At 37.0% G+C, this 17,995-nt stretch overlaps 1 protein-coding gene across 1 annotated transcript in view; it reads right to left on the bottom strand.

Annotated features, from left to right (window-relative positions):
* LOC104460172 (serine/threonine-protein kinase Sgk3) overlaps positions 1 to 17,186 on the bottom strand; it is a 28,885-nt gene extending 11,699 nt beyond the window's left edge. Inside the window, exons 1-5 of the mRNA XM_010078140.1 lie at positions 16,963 to 17,186; positions 12,135 to 12,218; positions 10,114 to 10,186; positions 7,195 to 7,270; positions 1,357 to 1,444 (exon numbers count right to left, since the gene is read on the bottom strand). Of these exons, the coding sequence (XP_010076442.1) occupies positions 1,357 to 1,444; positions 7,195 to 7,270; positions 10,114 to 10,186; positions 12,135 to 12,218; positions 16,963 to 17,040 (399 nt within the window). The 5' untranslated portion in view covers positions 17,041 to 17,186. The remainder of the gene's footprint in view (positions 1 to 1,356; positions 1,445 to 7,194; positions 7,271 to 10,113; positions 10,187 to 12,134; positions 12,219 to 16,962) is intronic.
* Between the last annotated feature and the right edge of the window lie 809 nt (positions 17,187 to 17,995).

Raw genomic sequence — 17,995 nt, 5'->3', positions numbered from 1 at the left:
TGGGGAAAGGCAGAAGCCACTGTCATTTAGGTAATTTTCTCCATTTTGTTTTTGATTTAAAAAGCAGTATTTGTACCCTCATTGTGGTTTTGGACTTTATCAGAGAAGGATAAACTGCATTCAAATGCAAGTAACCGGAGGACAGGCTAGCAGGCATCACAAAACCAATACCCTGACAGCAACACTGGATGTTACTATTCACTAATAAGAGCCAATTACATAACAGTACTAGACAGTTTTAAAGAAGCTACTATGTAAGTTTTAATATTTTTTTTTTCTTGAGGCCTTGTTTTTGTTCCTTGTTGTTCAGTTTCATCACTTACAGTAACTATGAAAAGGCGAATCATCTATCAAAAAGTATACTCCAGGCCGCTACGCATTAGCTCCCTGCCTATTTTGGAATTTGTTGTGGCATGACACATCACTGATTTTCCACAGAAGGTTTAGATCTTTCCATATTACTTAAAATACCTTTCAAAGGAGGAGGAAACTGGTATTTTAAATTAGAATTTTGCTGCATGCTCACAGTGTTATCAAGCACTTACAAAAAAAAAAAAAAAAGCAGCAAAGACTGGCATCTTTGGAAGTGAAACTTTCAGAAAACACTAAATCTGCTGTGGATCACACACAAACCAAAATGAGAACTCTTACAACTTTAACAAGGGACTGAATAAGAGAAAAAGTACTAAGATCACATCTGTATGCCAAGAAGTAAGCCATAGAGAAAACAAGCTTAAATATGGCACTTCTGCCTTCCTAGAAATACTCCTTTTTTTCAAACAGCACTGTTTCTGAAGGCTGTAAATTAATTTTCAGATTCCATCTAGCCATGTAGTGGCTTTTGTGACAAAAGAAGCTTCAGACCTCACACAAGAAGTGAAATCAAATCTATCCTTTCTCCTGAATGACTTTTAGAAAGACTGCATTTTTTCCCCTGAGAGAATTATATTTCTCCCCCTCTTAAACAAAACAAAACACCAAACAAGCAAACAAAAAGACAATTAAACATTCAATCTCCTCTGCTTCTTGTGAGATGTTCTTAGCAAGAATCTTTGAAGAGACTGCAAAAACTGTGACAGCTAAGCTATGACTAAAGGCATGTTTCTTTAACCCACATAGCAAGTGGGGAAGAAGCAAGACAAAGCCAGCAATCATTTTAACCCCTCTCTGCAGTTCACGTCTGACTGGAAAATATCTTACAGTCCACAGTGGAACACATTTGCTTCAAAGAACATAGAGGGGATTTATTGTGAAATCAATCAGTAATTTTCAGTAAATAATATATACCTAATATATACCTAAGATTGCCCTCAAGTAGCTAAAATTTTGAAGAGTGTTCTACTTCTGTTTTATTACCTTACGACTGCTCCTTTCATCTTCATCTTCAGATGGATCTGACTGGTGTTTTGGGTTATCCATCTGAAGAAATGCTCTGACATCTGGGCTAGAAACACAGTTAACTTCATTAGCACACCGCTACTCTTCATGATTTTCAGCCATAACCATAGCAAGCATAGGATTAAACAGCAGCATACAGGAGTTACTCATCACAAAATTTTATATTGAAGTTCTGGTAATTAAGGACTGTGTACAATAAATGCTTTTATAGCAAGATAGTGTAACTGCTGAATGTGTTACATACAGTACATTAAATTTTTCACCTGCAAAAAATGGACATGTTAAAGTATACGTATGTGAAGATTTCATAAGGAAATGCTTTGCAGAACTGCATTAAACGGTAATTATTAGAAGAAAGAACACTATCCATCCAAAGCATTCTAACTGGCTAGCAACCACCAGGAACTCAACTTTATTTCAAAAAAGTGAAGAGTTTAAAACCATTTGTAGTTTTGCAAAATTAATGAAACAGTCCAACACAATACAGAATGAAATATATAGTCTATATCCCAAAGAGAGATGCACATCCAGGAGGTACATGCTAGTAATGTTCCTGTCCCCATTCTTTTTAAAGGAGAAGATGATAGTTTTGTATTCAGAACATATTCTAGCTCAGCACTGACAAGACAATGTAAGAAATCCTTCCAGTCAGCTGCAGGACACAAATGCTCCCCTTCAGGAACCAGCAAGAGAGACTACAAGCTTCCTACAGTACCTAAGGAGAAGCATTTTATCTTCAGCACTGGTTTCTAGCTTCTGTTTTGGTGGGGACTGGGGAAGGAAGACTGTCAGAAAGGACAGAAAATGAGAGAATTCTGAGAACCTGTTCCCAGGAAACGAGGCTTACCCAACAGTAGTTCAAAAGAACATACTGTCTTTCTTAATCACAGCACAGAGCGCAAGTAAAGAATAATGTAATACAAGTGAGCTAAAATTAATTCCTACACAAATGGGTATCACGTATAGCCTATATATCACTAGAAGAGATGACCTGAATCTTTCAAGTTCCTTCAGTTCACTAAAAGGCAGCCTGCTTAACAAGGAAGAAATCTTACCTAGATTTCAGAGATAAAGTTCTTTAGGAAGGTCTTAGGGCAGCCACTGATAGGAAACTCTGCATAAGCTGTTCAGTGCAAGAAAAGCACTAACTTACTATGGAGCTACTCCATTACCTTATGCCTAGTATATAAAATAGGGTAGTTTTATATAAGAAACAGATATACTTCCTTTGCTATTTTCAATCCATTTCACTCTCCACACTTCTGTAAAGTGAAGATCAGAAATAAGCCATGAGCTGTTTCTGATATTTCTCCAGCTCCTAGATTTCATATTAGAATTACTGAACCTAATTCATGTCCTATGCCACCTGAGGTTCCCAGTTTCCATCACTCACATTCTGTATTCCTAAACCCTAACTGAAATCTGTTTTGGTTACCTTCAGCTTTTCAGGTTTAAGTATAGCAACAAGACTGTTCACACAGTTTCCCAACATCATGTCAGTTTCATTCTTCCCATCTTCTATGAACACAAATTTTTTATCTATTTCAGGGTCTATCTTTTATCCTGAGTCCCAGGAAGACAAAAAATCACTGTGGTTTGAATACTGCAGTAATATTGGCTCATGATGCAACAATTTAAGTTTCAGAACCTTCGGATACCATAAAATCAAGAATAAAAAGTTATGGTTAATGCTTTTCACTAGACAGAACAACAAAACTAGACCTTAATTACTTTTCAGCATTAATTATTCTGGACAACTGGCTGATTAAATAGAGCATGGTGTAATACATCTCAAATAGTTACTATAGTAACTTTGTCCATGACTGAATTGACAGCAGAAAAATATAATCGGTTCACAGTAAAAGGCTGCTGTACAGTTGCAGGTATTCAAACATCTCTGCAACACACAGCAGCCAGAAGCATAACTGATCAATGTTACATTGTTCACATTTGTAATTTTAAAAGCACTGCAAAGAAGCAGTGATTAAAAATAAAAAGTTTAATGTGACAATTGCTTAGCCAAGACTGCAGCACGTTATGCAAAATGCTATGCAGATTGGTAGGACTTCTATGCTATATAAGCTCACACGTATCAACTCAATGTATTTCAAAATACACTGAAACTATTCCTTAAATAACCTCACATATCAAATTGAAAGGATCAAGAAAATGGTTTTAAAAGGGATGCTTGATATACATTGTACATATACTACTAGCAAAAGTCGGTTTTGTCTGGATTTTTATGATTGACTGGATAAACTTCGTTTATGGATTATCTCTGAAATCCATGAAGGGGTGTGTCAAGCTCTGCCTAAATATGGTGCTTTCTGTGATACTTGTGCATTAGCCTTCTAGCAGAAACATATGAAGCCACACAAAAAGTTTGGATGCTCTCACAAATATGAACAAGCTCAAAAAAAAATCACACAAATTTTGAAGGAAAATGCTAAAATTAATTGTCAGTGACAGAACCTTAATGTTTAAGACACATTTTAAACAATGGTACCCAGCTCCTCCCTCTTCTCTACACACCTTCTAAAAAAATAAACCCAACCCCAAAAAACCAAAACAAAATGCCAAGCACTGCCATCTTTCTTACAGAAAGCAAAGGCTCAAAAAGCCATCATTGTACAGTATGGCTTTAAAAGAGCACAACTAATGTAATCTAAGGTTTGTTTTCCCCAACATGGACTGCAAGATCTTACAATCCAGGGGTTTCGTATTCATTTTTATATTCATGAGACTTCGAAACCAGAAAAATCTAGTCTGATTTTCTTCTAGGGAACAAATACAGAACCCTGCTTCTCACATAAAGAACTGATAATTCACTTCCCCATAGAGGCTGCAGGGAATTGCCATCCCAGAGTTCTTCAAGTGTTATGCAAATATTCTCATTTTCATTAAGGAGTTACTTTGGACTATTTAAAAATAACTACATATTTAATGCATCCTCTACTATACATTGGGATTCAAACAGATTTTCTTTGGATATGTTCTAATAGACAATTACATGCATTACTTATTCAGCGAAGACCTACGTTTTGTGGGGGTGAGCAGTCCAATTTGAATAGCTGCTCAGTGACCTAGGGGGCCTCACAGTGCTCACAAGTAATAAACTTCCAGCTCCTATTCAGTCAACAAGGGGGACACATTATCAGAGATCCCTTCTGATGCTTTTTTTGCAACACCTACATTCTATCTGTGAGAGCAAGTTCTCTATCAAATACAGTTAGCTGAGTAAATGCAGCTTGAAACTAGTCCAGTTAATTCCCAATTCCATCTAAGCTAGTGATACATCTTGCCCCATATTCCAACTGACAACGATTGCAGGAAAATCCTGATAACCATTACAGGGTCTCTCTAATCACTGTAACGCACTTTAGGTTTTTGTTGGGTTTACTATTGAGCAGAAAGGTTTGGCTTTGATACAGTATCCAACAAACATGTCAGACCCAAGAAAAAAGTTCACTGAAGGATGGGAAGGAAGAAAAAAAAAAAAGAAAAAAGAAGAACACAGTACAGTGTGTTTCAGAGAATAATGTAAATATTACCATCTTGGATACACTGAATCTGACATTTGTGCTTTTCAGTTCACACGTTCAGGTGCCTTCACTTCCAGAAATGAGGACGTCATCATGAACCATCTTAAACTTTTAGTGAAAGAGTTTTCCTAGATAGGACTTAATAATATGACATCCTGATACCGGTTTTAATGCTTAAAAGATGCAGCAGAAGTTGGACTTCCTTAAAGTTCTGTGAGAATGCATAACCCCTTAAGTCCTCCTTGTACATTACTAACTTTACACAAGTTATTTTACCTAATATCAAATTTAATTAGCACATTAAAGCAAAACAGTCTAAGAAAGCAAGGATGTGGACTATCTGTGAAGACTCAGTCACCACATATTCCCTGAGCAGTTTCTAGCAGTTTTCACAAAAAAACCCCAAACAACCAAGGTCATCAAGTTTTGGTATTTCTTCACTAATAACATTCATTGGCACATAGAAAAGGTGACAGATTATGTAATTATTAATATGATTTGTTGCAATGGAACACTGCAAAAAGTAACAGCTCATTCCAGAAAAAAACTAATTACCTTGCAGTTATTAAAAGAAAACCACAGCTATTACTATAAAATTAAATGCTTTTGCACTCAGCTCTGAATTAAAGGCTTGCCTCTTCCCCCACATAAATCACTGTTCCTTCAAGGGTGGGAAGGAGAACAGCACAACACAAACTTCAGTCTCTATTTTGTTTTTATTGTAGAACTATGCCCAATAAGCTTTAAACTAATTTTCAATAGCACCAGAACACTTTATAAGACCTATTTCTTAATACTGGTTTAAGTTAGTTTTAATGGATCAGAGAGGCTAAGTGCCATGTTAAATAACATATGTTCAGCTACAGATGCACTTGAGCATAAAACAATTTTAAACACTCACAAAAATTTAAGGTGGCAGGTGGATTTGAGGTTTGGCTTTTTTTTTTTTTAACTACACAATTTTGTGATGTGCATAAAAAATAAAAGTACCATTTCACCTTTGGAGAACAAATACAGCATGTTTTGAGACAAAATATTTCATACTTGGACATATGGACAATAAACAGGGGAGGGGATTGCGCTAAATGAAACCAGTGTCCTTTCCTAATGTAACAAAACAGATTAGCTTTTAGTAATTTAGTTAAACTGCTTTCTATTCTTTCCCAGAGAAGAACACGACTACGACAACAAACTTAATAGTATTTGTTTTAGTGGAAAACTACTCCACTGTAAAGAATTTGTTTTGAAATTTTTTCCACTTATCACGAGGAAGTACAAATAAAATGCCTTTTTTTTTTTTTCCCAAAAAAAGAAAGCAAGTACATATTTCACGTTAATAGGACATTAAATAGTTCACCTGTTGGAAAAAAAATAATCATCTGTATGCACACTGCAAACTGCAGCAGTATTCTGTTAGATATTTTCCTTTCCTGTGGGAAATAAGCAGTTTCACAGGTTGTACAGACACACTCATTAAACAAAGCATATGCATTAAAGACATCTACTCAACACTGAAGCCAAATATAGGGTTTTACCATTTTACTAGTTCAAGCAATATAGAAAGCTGCATGTATTTTGTTTAAATTGATTAGATATAAACTGAAAGAAAAATGCAGTTAACCCCTCAAATCAGTTCACACACAGAAGCACTATCCTCCAGATTTAACTGGAGCTGAGTCATCATTGTCCCACTGATGGAGGTTGACACATCTGCAGTTCTGATGGAACAGTTTATGTGCAAGCTTATTCATTTGCTTTATGCAGGTCAACTTGGTTATCCCAAATCACCTAAGCAAGCTGATTAAACTACTTGGTTAAAATGCTTAAAACAACTTCTGGAGGACACATATGAAGTGCTCCAATAAAAGGATGCAGGCAGTGACTTACTGCCAGCAATGTAGTAGCAAGTGACAGCAGAGTTCTCAAACAGTAAAGCTATCAGCAAAACAAACACCTGTCCCACAGCAATGGAGTTTACACTGGAAATCTGCACCTCTTGAACTAAGATTAGTTACTTGCCTGCAAGTTTATTTCTAGATCAGTTTTCAGAAAACAAAAAACATTTTTATACTGTTCATTAGTCTACCGATCTTTCATGAGGGAATGAGCAGACATATTAAAGTTTATTTATTATACTTAAGAGCACTTAGCAGGTAAAATAAATTTTCTGGTCAGAAGTACTTAATTTGCAATTTTGTATTTGACATCTCATGTATTTAAACAGTCCTTATAGAACCAAAATCAAACTACTTACTGGTTGCATAGCTCTGGCTGTCTAACTAAATTCTGAATGAATTCATTCAGTCCTGCTCTTCTCTGTTTAATAAAATCTGGAAAAAAAAAAAAAAGAGAAATTTATTAGAATGATCAGTCAGCTTGTGAAAAAGACATTTTCCAATTTAGGTATTTTTAGGACTTAAACAGCAGTTAAAAAAGAGATTTGTTCATGACTGGTTTGGAACAGGATTGGTTCTACATATGAAAATCAAAAGCTTAAAACATTAAAGTGAGGTGAGAGAACAAATTGCAGTTTCTCTGCAACACTACTTAAAAATGTAGAAAGGCAGGTGGATTAAAAGCACATGTAAGTGCTTCAAGAACCGTGTACAACCACAGTGGGCTAACCTGTGCAGCCTTCGTTGCACGGGTTAGCCCTTCACGACCTGATTCCACTCAAAAGAAAAAGCCACAGGCAAAACTTGACATTAGTTGCACAAGTTTTTACATGAACAGTCCCACCAAGCAGCATATTTCCATAATATATGTGTGGCAGTGGGAAAGTTGCACAATTCATTCAGCCAGCAGGCACTCAGCTTTAACTATTAAAGATGACAAAATAAAATGCTTTTATTTCCATTTTGGACATGATCTCTAATGTAAAAAAAAAAAAAATATCTTCAGAATCACCACTCTCATCCAAAGCTTAAGACACATAACTTTTCTTTAGCAGTATGGAAATATACAGAAGGGAGCTGAAATAGAAAAAGAGCTCTAACATGAAATAAAGTGTAAAACAGAATAATCTTGTCTTTCAGTACTCGTATCAACAAATTTGTATGGAAAAAGAATATTTAACTTGCACATTAACTTTTAAGGTATTCTAATGACTGTCACATATAGACTACTGACAACTATTAACAAATTAAAATTAAACTTCAATTAAAAGCTGTATTTCAAATATTAAGAAAAATGTTCATATTGTTTCAGGGACATAATTCCTAAAACCCTTGTTAGGATATTTAATAGTACCAAATTACTGACATCAAACAGGAAGGTAAATTTGCATAAACATGTTACGGCTGTCATCAACATCAGCACTATCAGTCTGGTGGATGCACAATGCCATCAGCCACTCTAAGCCTACAGAGTTATCCATGTTGTTGAAGATAAAACACCTGCACTATGTCAGCTCAAATGTGTTCTGTAATTTTCTAGTTCTGTATTCTGACTGGTTTCTACAATTTCCCTCTGCCTCATTTTTGAAGTTAAAACAAGATTAATTTTGAAATAACTTAACTGACAATAAAAATGGAGCATCCAGATGACAATGTATGTTATGACAGTATTTTTAGTAGATACTGGGAAAAGGGATATATGAGTTTCACTCTATTGCACTTACAACTCCAATGCAATAATACAACGCTGCATACCCAAGCACAGATTGACAGAAGTAAAATATCTTTTCAGCATTCATAAAATATGCAACTTATTTCAGAAGCCAGCAGAAACATTACATCAAAGCTTCAACAAATCAGTGTTAAGATAAAGAATTATTTATATGAGCATCATGGCCCCATCTCCCTGCCCCCCAGCAAGAAACATCTTGAGAACTATTTAGTTTCTCACGCTTCAAGGATTTCAGCATAGTTTACGGAAATTTAAAACAAGTCTGAGGACTCTGTTTTACACATATAATTTAACAAAGTTTTAGGGTTTTTTCCACCCCCCCTTCTAAACTCCAGTTTCCTAAATTTGACTCCAAGAAGTCCACCTGTACATTTATTTGGCTGCACAGCAGACCAGACTGCATGACATTACTGAGTCTTCAGCCGGGTCAGAAAACCCCAAGGTCAGATAAAAGGAAAGAAACCAAACCAAAACAAGAAGTCCCTGTAGACACAATACATGTAGAATTTTTGGCAATCATTTACATCACCATCAGAAGAAGATATGAGAGTTTGGATACTTGCATTTGATTTTTTTAACAAAAAAATAAAAGGGAGTTTCACATCCGGATCCAGACGATTAACTGTGAAAAATTAATGTTTGAAAGAACTCCAAAAAACCCTAGAGCTCATCACCTTTGGATCCATTTGTTCTTCAGCAAAGTAGAAAATGAGGTGCTTGAAATGGGTGCAGGAGGAGATGAAACTACAAACACAGTCTGATCACATCAGCAAGCCGGGGAGGGTGAGAGGTTCCTAAGGATCATCAGGAAAACCCTTAAGTAAAAAGGGCCTGAACAAAGGGTATAAACACACAGAGCAAAGGCCTGGGCTTGTCATTTGCCTTTTTATTTATTCATTGGTGGTGCCACCTAGGTTAATGCAATGCACTTTACAAGTGATTTTCCACTAGTATTTTTATGTGGGCAGGGCAAGCTTAATCGGGACCTGTCACTGCTAACTGGATCACATCATGTTCACATCAGACAGGCTTCTGTAAGTGGAACAACAACAGGAAGAGGTTCATTTTCATCTAAACTGTACAAGGAAGTACATTTAGATACAGAGAGTTCAAAAACCTTCAAAGATAAATCCTTTATTTATTTCATTTTTCAGAGGGGGAAAAAAAAGTTACACAAAGGAAGTTTAAAATGTAGTAGGCATATGTTTAGAAGAGTCTGGGTTTTGGCTTTTGTTTGTATAGAATAGAGATTACACCTGACAGTTCAGAATCTCTCACAATCCTGAATATGGGAGGGTTGAGAAGAGCTATAGCCTTCAGCACAAGAGAGGCACCAGGCCACTAGGCAATACTTTGTTCACAATCACAAGGTAAGAACACCCACCTACACTAGTTTCTGCTCTTGACTGAAGCAGGACTAAACTTTGGTTTAGACCCTGTTTTGAGGACTGGTATAAAACTCATCTAAGATATTTTCTTGCAGGCTGCAATAGATCAATTTTCATACAAAGAAACTGACAAAATGGGTAACAAGATGGTACCTTACCAGGATCAAAATTATCTCCAAATATTCTTTTGGCTGGAATCTTCAGGTTCATGGTGGGAAATTGCTTCTTTAGCTGAAAACAAAACACATGCAATTAGATTGCGCTTTGACATCAAAGTACCTAGAAATAATTGCATTTTGTTTGTTCTCTGACTAACAGCTTGAACATCCGATTATTAGTAATTCTGTTCCCCTCTGCCATCTTCTCCACACACACTTGGAAAAAAACAAACAAAAAACCCCAAAAAACCACAACAACAACAACCACCCCAAACCAATATGTACTCAGCTTGTTTGTACCGGTCATAGCCTTTTAAATTCAAAGGCCACCTCACTTTAGAAAGCTATGAACTATTGCAGCTATCTTCTGCAATATTGCCAAAACGATTTTCCACTTGCCCCAGATTAAAGTAGTAGACTATAATTTCAGTGTTTGTTCTTTTCTCCCATTTACTTTCTTCCTCCATCAGTTCTCTCTCTCTTGTTTTTATCTTGCTTGCTTGCATAGGGGTATATGTATGAGGTTTAAGATGAGTTGGGGATACAGGCCTCTGGGCTGTGCCAAAACAACATTCTTAAAGCTTTAGAAACCACAAGTTATCTACTCCTAAATCAAAATTGCAAATAAATGAACAGCCTGTTTTGTGATGTTGCATTTGACAACTGGATTATATTCTACACTTGATAAACTGACCAGAAGATCATATAAAACAGCACTGAATTCATCAAAAAAACCTCACACGAGCCAAGCCTTCATTACATTTGCTTCACCTTCAAGTGCTCCAGAAGAACAGTCTTACTCTCATCCTCTTTAAGAGAGTAGTTTTCTAACACAGTAGCTGGCAAATCTTCTTTCCTTAGAAACATCAGTATCTCTTCCAGTTAGCAGCACAAGTTCTTTTTGGTGTACTATACAATGTGAATTACACTGAATAGAAACTGGACTAAAAGTCCTCCTAGTCATTCTTCCTCAACCTCTACACACATTACAAAGACTAGGGCTGAACAAACTTCAGCAGAGCAACCTAATCTGAAAGGCAAGAGCTAATCTGAATGGCAAGAGAATGTGGCAAAGGGAACCGGATCATCAACACTCACTCTACTGGTATTGAAAATGGGATACTTCGTTTTCACATTGCTTGCAAGTCTATCCTAAAATGTAGGCAAAGCATAGCATGGTGTATCCAGGCTGACTTCAGCTCAGACCTTGTAAAACAGCTCCAAGCTCACTGCCTGCATTTGTGTACCACTGCCACATATAAATCCACACACAGTGAGGCAAAAGGGAGACAAGCCTGACTACTTCCCATAGGAGCAATGGAAGTCAAATGGAGGCACAGATAAGCAGCTGGTAATCTTTTATTATGTGGATCAGAAGAATTATTTCTTCTTTCGTTAAAGCAAAAATTGTGGGCTCTAAACACGAAGAACTGGAGAAAAGTATGGACACAGGACACATAATAGATTGCACATCTGAGCAAGTATTTGCCCCACTTGCCCACTATGTAAAAGGGGCAAAATCTTTTTCTAGCAATTAACCCAAAAAATCCATACTTAGTTGCTGAAGAGGCCTATCTTATTTGGACCAATGCCACAAAATTTGGCTATGAAACTGCAGGTAGGAATTGTCATAACTGAATTATCAGAATGTTTATATTAAGAAACAAGGATTTGTTCACTGGTTTCACTTCTTCAAAGTAAAGCACATATTTTAAGATAAATTTATCTACCTATATAAGTTTTGCAGCAATTTTTAGCATAATGAACAAATGCACATTTCAGATGTTTTGACAACCAGTAAATTGGAAGTTTCTTTCATTACACTATGATCCCAAGCAACAACAAAAAAGTGACAAATAAGTTTAAAAACTCTACCCTGTAATTTTCTTTACACAGGCTCCTATGGTTATTGAATGTTGACTCAAACTCCTCAATGAGGGAATTAACTCAAACCATAACACTGCAAACAAGTGTTACTCTGTGCTATTCTGGCATGATTTCATAGCTTGCCTTTTGCTTACCGTATTGTAGAGTTTATCGAACTCTGCATACCGTCTGAAGACAAACCATTCATTTCTGCCAACTGAGACCAACACTTTGTAAACCTGTAGTAACAAAGATAAAGTTATTGCCAACAGCAAAGTTCAATAAAAGCTCACAGGTTTAATCCTGTGGTGGAAATAAGGGCAGGCTGTTAAACGTATTGTGCAAACATACTTGTTGAGTTATGCATTTCTTACTGTTAAGCCACATAGACATCAATACAAATGATTAAAAGAAGAATTAGAAGAGTTTGGTATTTTACAGAAATAGTTTTTGCTTACCTGGCATTTAAAAAACCCATCAAAGCCGATTTAATGGCGTTTCATAATATAGTTCATATCCAACAAGAACACCTGACCATCAGATAATAGTCTATTAAAATTTGCTACAAAATTTGTTACAACTTGATAACCCGTAATAAAAACTAATATTAAGGAAGTAAAGCATTTAAACACTGAAGATTGCCTTCACCAAAACCTAAAGAGAAAGCACATACAGAAGGCAATTACAAAGACAACTGTTCCTTGCAATATCTTGAATACATACTATAGTCAGGATCCTGGCAGATGGTTGGGGACTTACACACAACTGTTCAGGGTAGGGGGGTGGGAGGGGAACACTGCTGTGGCTGAAACACAGCACAGGTTACATAATACACAGCATTGTGATCAAGGGAAGTGTAGCTGGAACCTGGTGCACAGTTCTGGCCATTCATACCCAGCAGAGGACTCCAGTACTAGATAGATTGTCGGTCCCTGGCTTCGTAAATCTGGTTGACAGCAGGCTTCTCCTTGTCTCTTATATAAATAGTTGACCTTCTTTCTCCACCTTCTTGTACCTCCAGAAGGAGCCTGGCTATTCCTTCAGGGAAGAGGATGTGCACAGCAAGGAAATGAGTGCAGAAGGCTGTTAATTCCTGATGTAGAAAACTGGACTAATGCCCCAGTCTCCCTTCTGTCCTGCAACAGCAGCTTACCTCTCTCCTTTTAACTCCCTCAGTGGAAGCGGCAGCCACCACCATCAGTTCCTCAGCCTGAGATCTGCATTCATGTTGTGTTAACTGCTCAAATAAGCTGCTCTCAGTCTTCCCAGGGGAATGTAGGAGGCTGGATAGAAGCATCCAGTAGGATGCTGATGAGACTCAGAAAACTAGCTTTCCCTTACGCTGCCAAAAATGTGTTAGCATAAAACCTAGTTACACAGCTTCTACAGCTTCCCTGAACAGCAAAAGTTTCAGCTGCAAAGACTCAAGTACTGTCCTCCTGACAAGGTATCTTATACAGCAATCAAGTCCTGCAAATAATGCTCAAACAAACAACATCTTTACTCGCCCTGACTCCATGGCAGATCAGTGCCAACAAGCTTAAGAAGCAGGCCATGGACAACTGCTTAAATTAGCAGGGCAAAATGCACAGACTTAGGATACAAGATTATATTCACCTCCTTTGCAACCTCAAAATTAAAACAATTTTGTTCTCGGAGTAGCTAGCCGTAGGTCAACATTTTTTACATGAGGGAGCATAAAAAAACCACACAAGGTCATCCAGTTCATACCACCACCAAAGCTCCTGCACACCCAACAAAGGAGAAACTGCAAGTTCAACAGTTACGAAAGCACTGAATGGTAAGAACACATATGATATCTACAAAGAATTTGGTAAAACCCTAAAACGTAACGTATCTTTGGGCTGTATTACTACTCTCAGCTACATGTAATGATTTAGAGAGATGTGCAATCCCTGTTTCTAGAAAGGCAGAGGGGAGCAATCTAGCCTTAGATACTAACCTTTTCAAATCTAACTACTCCTAAACCAAAACTAGTCTTAGAAAATTCCTAAAACATAGATAAGACACATTCACACCTTGCAGTATGTGGATAAATAACTCAAAGTTTTGAGAGAGGAAAAGGAAGGAAAAGAAACAGAATTCCCGAAAACATCACCATCACGATCATCTCCATAAACTATCTTCCCAGATACCAACAGGATAGGGTCCAACTATTTCTGGATGGGACAGATTTCTTCACAAAAGAAGTCACTGAAATCAAAAGACTTAAACTTTTGTTTTGGTAGCTGATGCTCCCGCAGTAAATATTCAATTTGTATTAAACAAAGGCAAGTAAAAAGGTAGGCTGTTTACCAATTTCAAGAGCATAAGCATTGAGAAAGCAAGGAAACTATTTATCAAGTGTGAACAAAATGAAAAAAACCAACTCCACAATTTCCACAGGGCTGGGGATTAGCATTATACATCAGGTCTGAGACAAAGTTTCTAGATTTAATCAGACAAACAGCACCCTTGAAAGAGATTTCTTAATAAGCCTGTATATCACGGGGGTGTGAAGGGAGATGAGAACGGGTCAGAAGAGAAAATTAAGCTTCAGACATCAAACAGCATAGGGATAAGAGCAAGAAATCCACACAAAGCTATCTGGCGAAACAGGACAAAGAATGGCCCACTATGCAGCAAGGAGAGAATAGCATTAATATAGCCTAGATATGGTCCAAAACAAACAAGTATTTAGCACTTTTTATGAAGAAAGTGAATGCTGAATCTTCAGAAAAAAAGCAGGACAGTGATCTAGAGTGCATACACATAGAGGCTGCTTGTTATGAAAAAAAAACTTCCCTGCCAGAATGCCTGAAAAGTTCAAACATGAAATCACGTACACAGTATTTAACAAAGCTAATATTCAATAAAAGGTTATGAAAACGGTCAGGAGGAATGAAGAGTTCATTTCCAAAGACAAAACTGAAAAGCTTGACTTGTTTATCAGAATGAGGACTGCACAGAGACATGACTGTTTCTAAAAATGCTTCATCAGGGCAAGTGTGAGAGGAAAAAAAAGAGCTAGTAAAATCTAAGTTGCACATACGTGTCTTGTTTCCATGCCAGCACTAAGTGAGCCACTGTAAAGTTTAAACTGGAATTCACAGTTTCTATTCAGACCATTAAGATTCCAGAACAGTCTCAGAAGCAGTAGCGATAAATACTGTAAGCAACAGTAAGGTGAAGATTATACACAATAGTCACCTCAAGTCTTTCCTGGCCTTTATCACTTTAACCTTTCCTTTCACCCTAGGGTTCTTACTGCCATCAGAAACAGACAGCTATACCTATCACAAATTTGTTAAGAACTAAGTGTTTCCCCCTGAACCCCTTTCTCACTCCCTTCCAAAAGCAGTACTGACAGGCTCCAGTCATTACAACACAGCTACACAGGAGGAGATGCAGCAAAAGCACTAACAGACACATGCTTGAATTCACAGTTCCTACCATGAAGTTTAGTATGATCCTCACTTCTGTTACAAAATCCTAAAATATATGTGATAATACTCAAAATCTTGGTTGCGAAAAGCAGTTCCTGTCAAGCTGCTAATTATTCCCTGATGCGGAAAGCAGAAGCTGTCAAGACAAAGTGTACCTCCAACACAGTGCAAGCGGGGTTGGATTCCTTTTTTCTCCCCTTAACCCTGAACTTCTGAGGTTTCCTACTCTTGCTTGTAAAGCTTTCTAAAGGGCACACCCAAAGAAGTACCTTGAAGTTGCTACGGTTGTCACACAGATCTTTAGGTAAAATGACCTGGAAATCACAACACTAGTATGACCCACAAATGTGCCACAAGGGCACATTCTAACAGCAGGATCACCAGCACTGAGGCAATAAAACAAACCTGTTTTGCTCAAGTTTAGACTTTTATGGAGTTTTTCCTGCTCATTTGGGTTTCACATGCACGCAGCAGTTTAAAGTATTAGTAAAGTCTCTTTTGCTTGTTCCCTTTACCAGCACGCTCCTTCCCCAAATTACATCTTGATACACTTATAGAATCAAACAGCACTATTCTCTGAGGAAGAGAAGAAGAAAGACAGATATCTAACTCAAAATAAAACTTTGTTTAGTTGTATTCTTCAGACAGCAATTCAGTCTAAGAGTGTTTGCATTCCAAACCTGAAGAGTGACTAATTCACTCAAAAAAAAAAAAAAAAAAAAAAAAAAGCTTGAGGAAGTTGCACAAGAACAATGAAATAATTATGAAATAATTTGAGCTTTTTAAAGGAAGTATTATGATGCTGTCTTTATATCCTAGCATACATACAAGCAGAAGAAAAATCTATGCCACACTACTTTAGTTTTCAGTATGCAATACAAAGTGTTTCCCCACAGAACAGTAAGGCTTTAATTCCAGAAAGCAAGTCAAATTTAGAGGCTTAAAAAGAAAGAGGGAGTGGAACGACAAGGAGTGGATATGGCAACAGGACAGGAAAAAACTCATAGGCATTAGAGTCAGAAAACAAGAAGGAAGACAGAAAAATGGTCTTTCAAAACTTTGATGGTTTATACTTTTTTTTTCTTTTACACAAAAAAAATATAGAACTATAATAGGATATCTATTAAAAAACCCGGCCACTTTAAAAACTAAACAACAACCAAAACCACACTTTTCTCCTTTACAAAATAAATGTTTTCACGAAAAGTATGTCAGATGACAAATCTTAATCTAATTCGGTACCAAACTGTTATCCCTGCATTTGGACGTTTATGTATTTTATATGAGAAAATGGTGCTATATGAGGATAAAAATACCAGAAATTTATAAAGCCAAATTCTTTTTGCAGAGAGCAACACAGTTAAACACTGTAAACCATTCACAGCTTCTTACACAGTACTCACAAAAGTGAACAGATTTCCATAAACCTATTGAAAATAACACCAAGCTTACTAGTAAAAAAAAAAAAAAAGTAGCACTTCTAGTAGCACACTAGCCTATGCATTTTCCTAAAGTGCTTACACTCTTACATACTTACAGTAAATCTTTTTTTCTTCTCTCTGTGTTCATCAGAGCTGGGAATGCTAACACTTGGGCAGCTTTCTTTGAGATCCATTGTATGTGTTCTTTTGACAAATTTGTTACAGGACCCTGCTTCGGGTGTTGCAATTAAGGTTATCTGTTGCAAGAAGGTATCTTCAATGGTATTGATCCAAGATACGTAGCTTTTCTCGAGGAAATGTGAATTCCATCATGTAATCTTAAAGACAACATAAAAGGAAAATTAAGTCCAGAACACTTAACTCACAGTGCTAAAACCTGTGTGACAAGAACTTTTCCTGGCAGGAAATGCACTTTACTATGCACATACACAGCCACAATCATTATGATTTTGTAAACTGTTTCATGCTTGTGGTCCTTTGTTGTTTCACTGAAATCACTCATGTCTTCTAAGGACACAAGTGCACCCAAAAAAACCACTGAGTTGTGCAGACATACTGGAAACAGATTTGGGTCCATTACAGACAATATTTTGAAGGAACAAAGAGCACGAAGAAATAATTAAAGATGACAACCCGGTAACAGACATCTGATAAAAGCCACTAATATGTACATTCAGAACAGTTTATTTCAAAAGCAAAGGTCTTCAACTCCATGAGTCTGTACCAGAGGGCATTTCAGATTTGTTAGAACAGGCTCAGTGTATTTAATTATCCCATAAGAGATGAAAGATGACATGAGAAAAAATAACTTTTCATGTGAATTTTAGAGAGGGACACAGGTAGCTGTTATTTGTCTGTCTGAATATTTACCTTCGCTGACCCCTCTTCCCCCATACTTGGCATATTTTGTGTTTAGCAGAACAGTAACATCATCCATTCCCTTCAGTAGAACAGTTATCTTCCTTGCAGAACTTGAGAAGAGCACAAGACACGAGAGGACAAAGCCATCAAAAAGGCACAGAGCTTAACATTACCTAGATGCTACCTCACTCACTGAGGGACAGTATTCTCCATACCTGCCCTAAGCGCAAGCCAATTGCTTACTGGACCCTACTGCAAACAATAGGA

The sequence above is a fragment of the Pterocles gutturalis genome, unplaced genomic scaffold (assembly GCF_000699245.1).
Source record: "Pterocles gutturalis isolate BGI_N339 unplaced genomic scaffold, ASM69924v1 scaffold32193, whole genome shotgun sequence".
Classification (NCBI taxonomy): domain Eukaryota; kingdom Metazoa; phylum Chordata; class Aves; order Pterocliformes; family Pteroclidae; genus Pterocles; species Pterocles gutturalis.
This window is presented reverse-complemented; position numbering and strand designations above follow the sequence as displayed.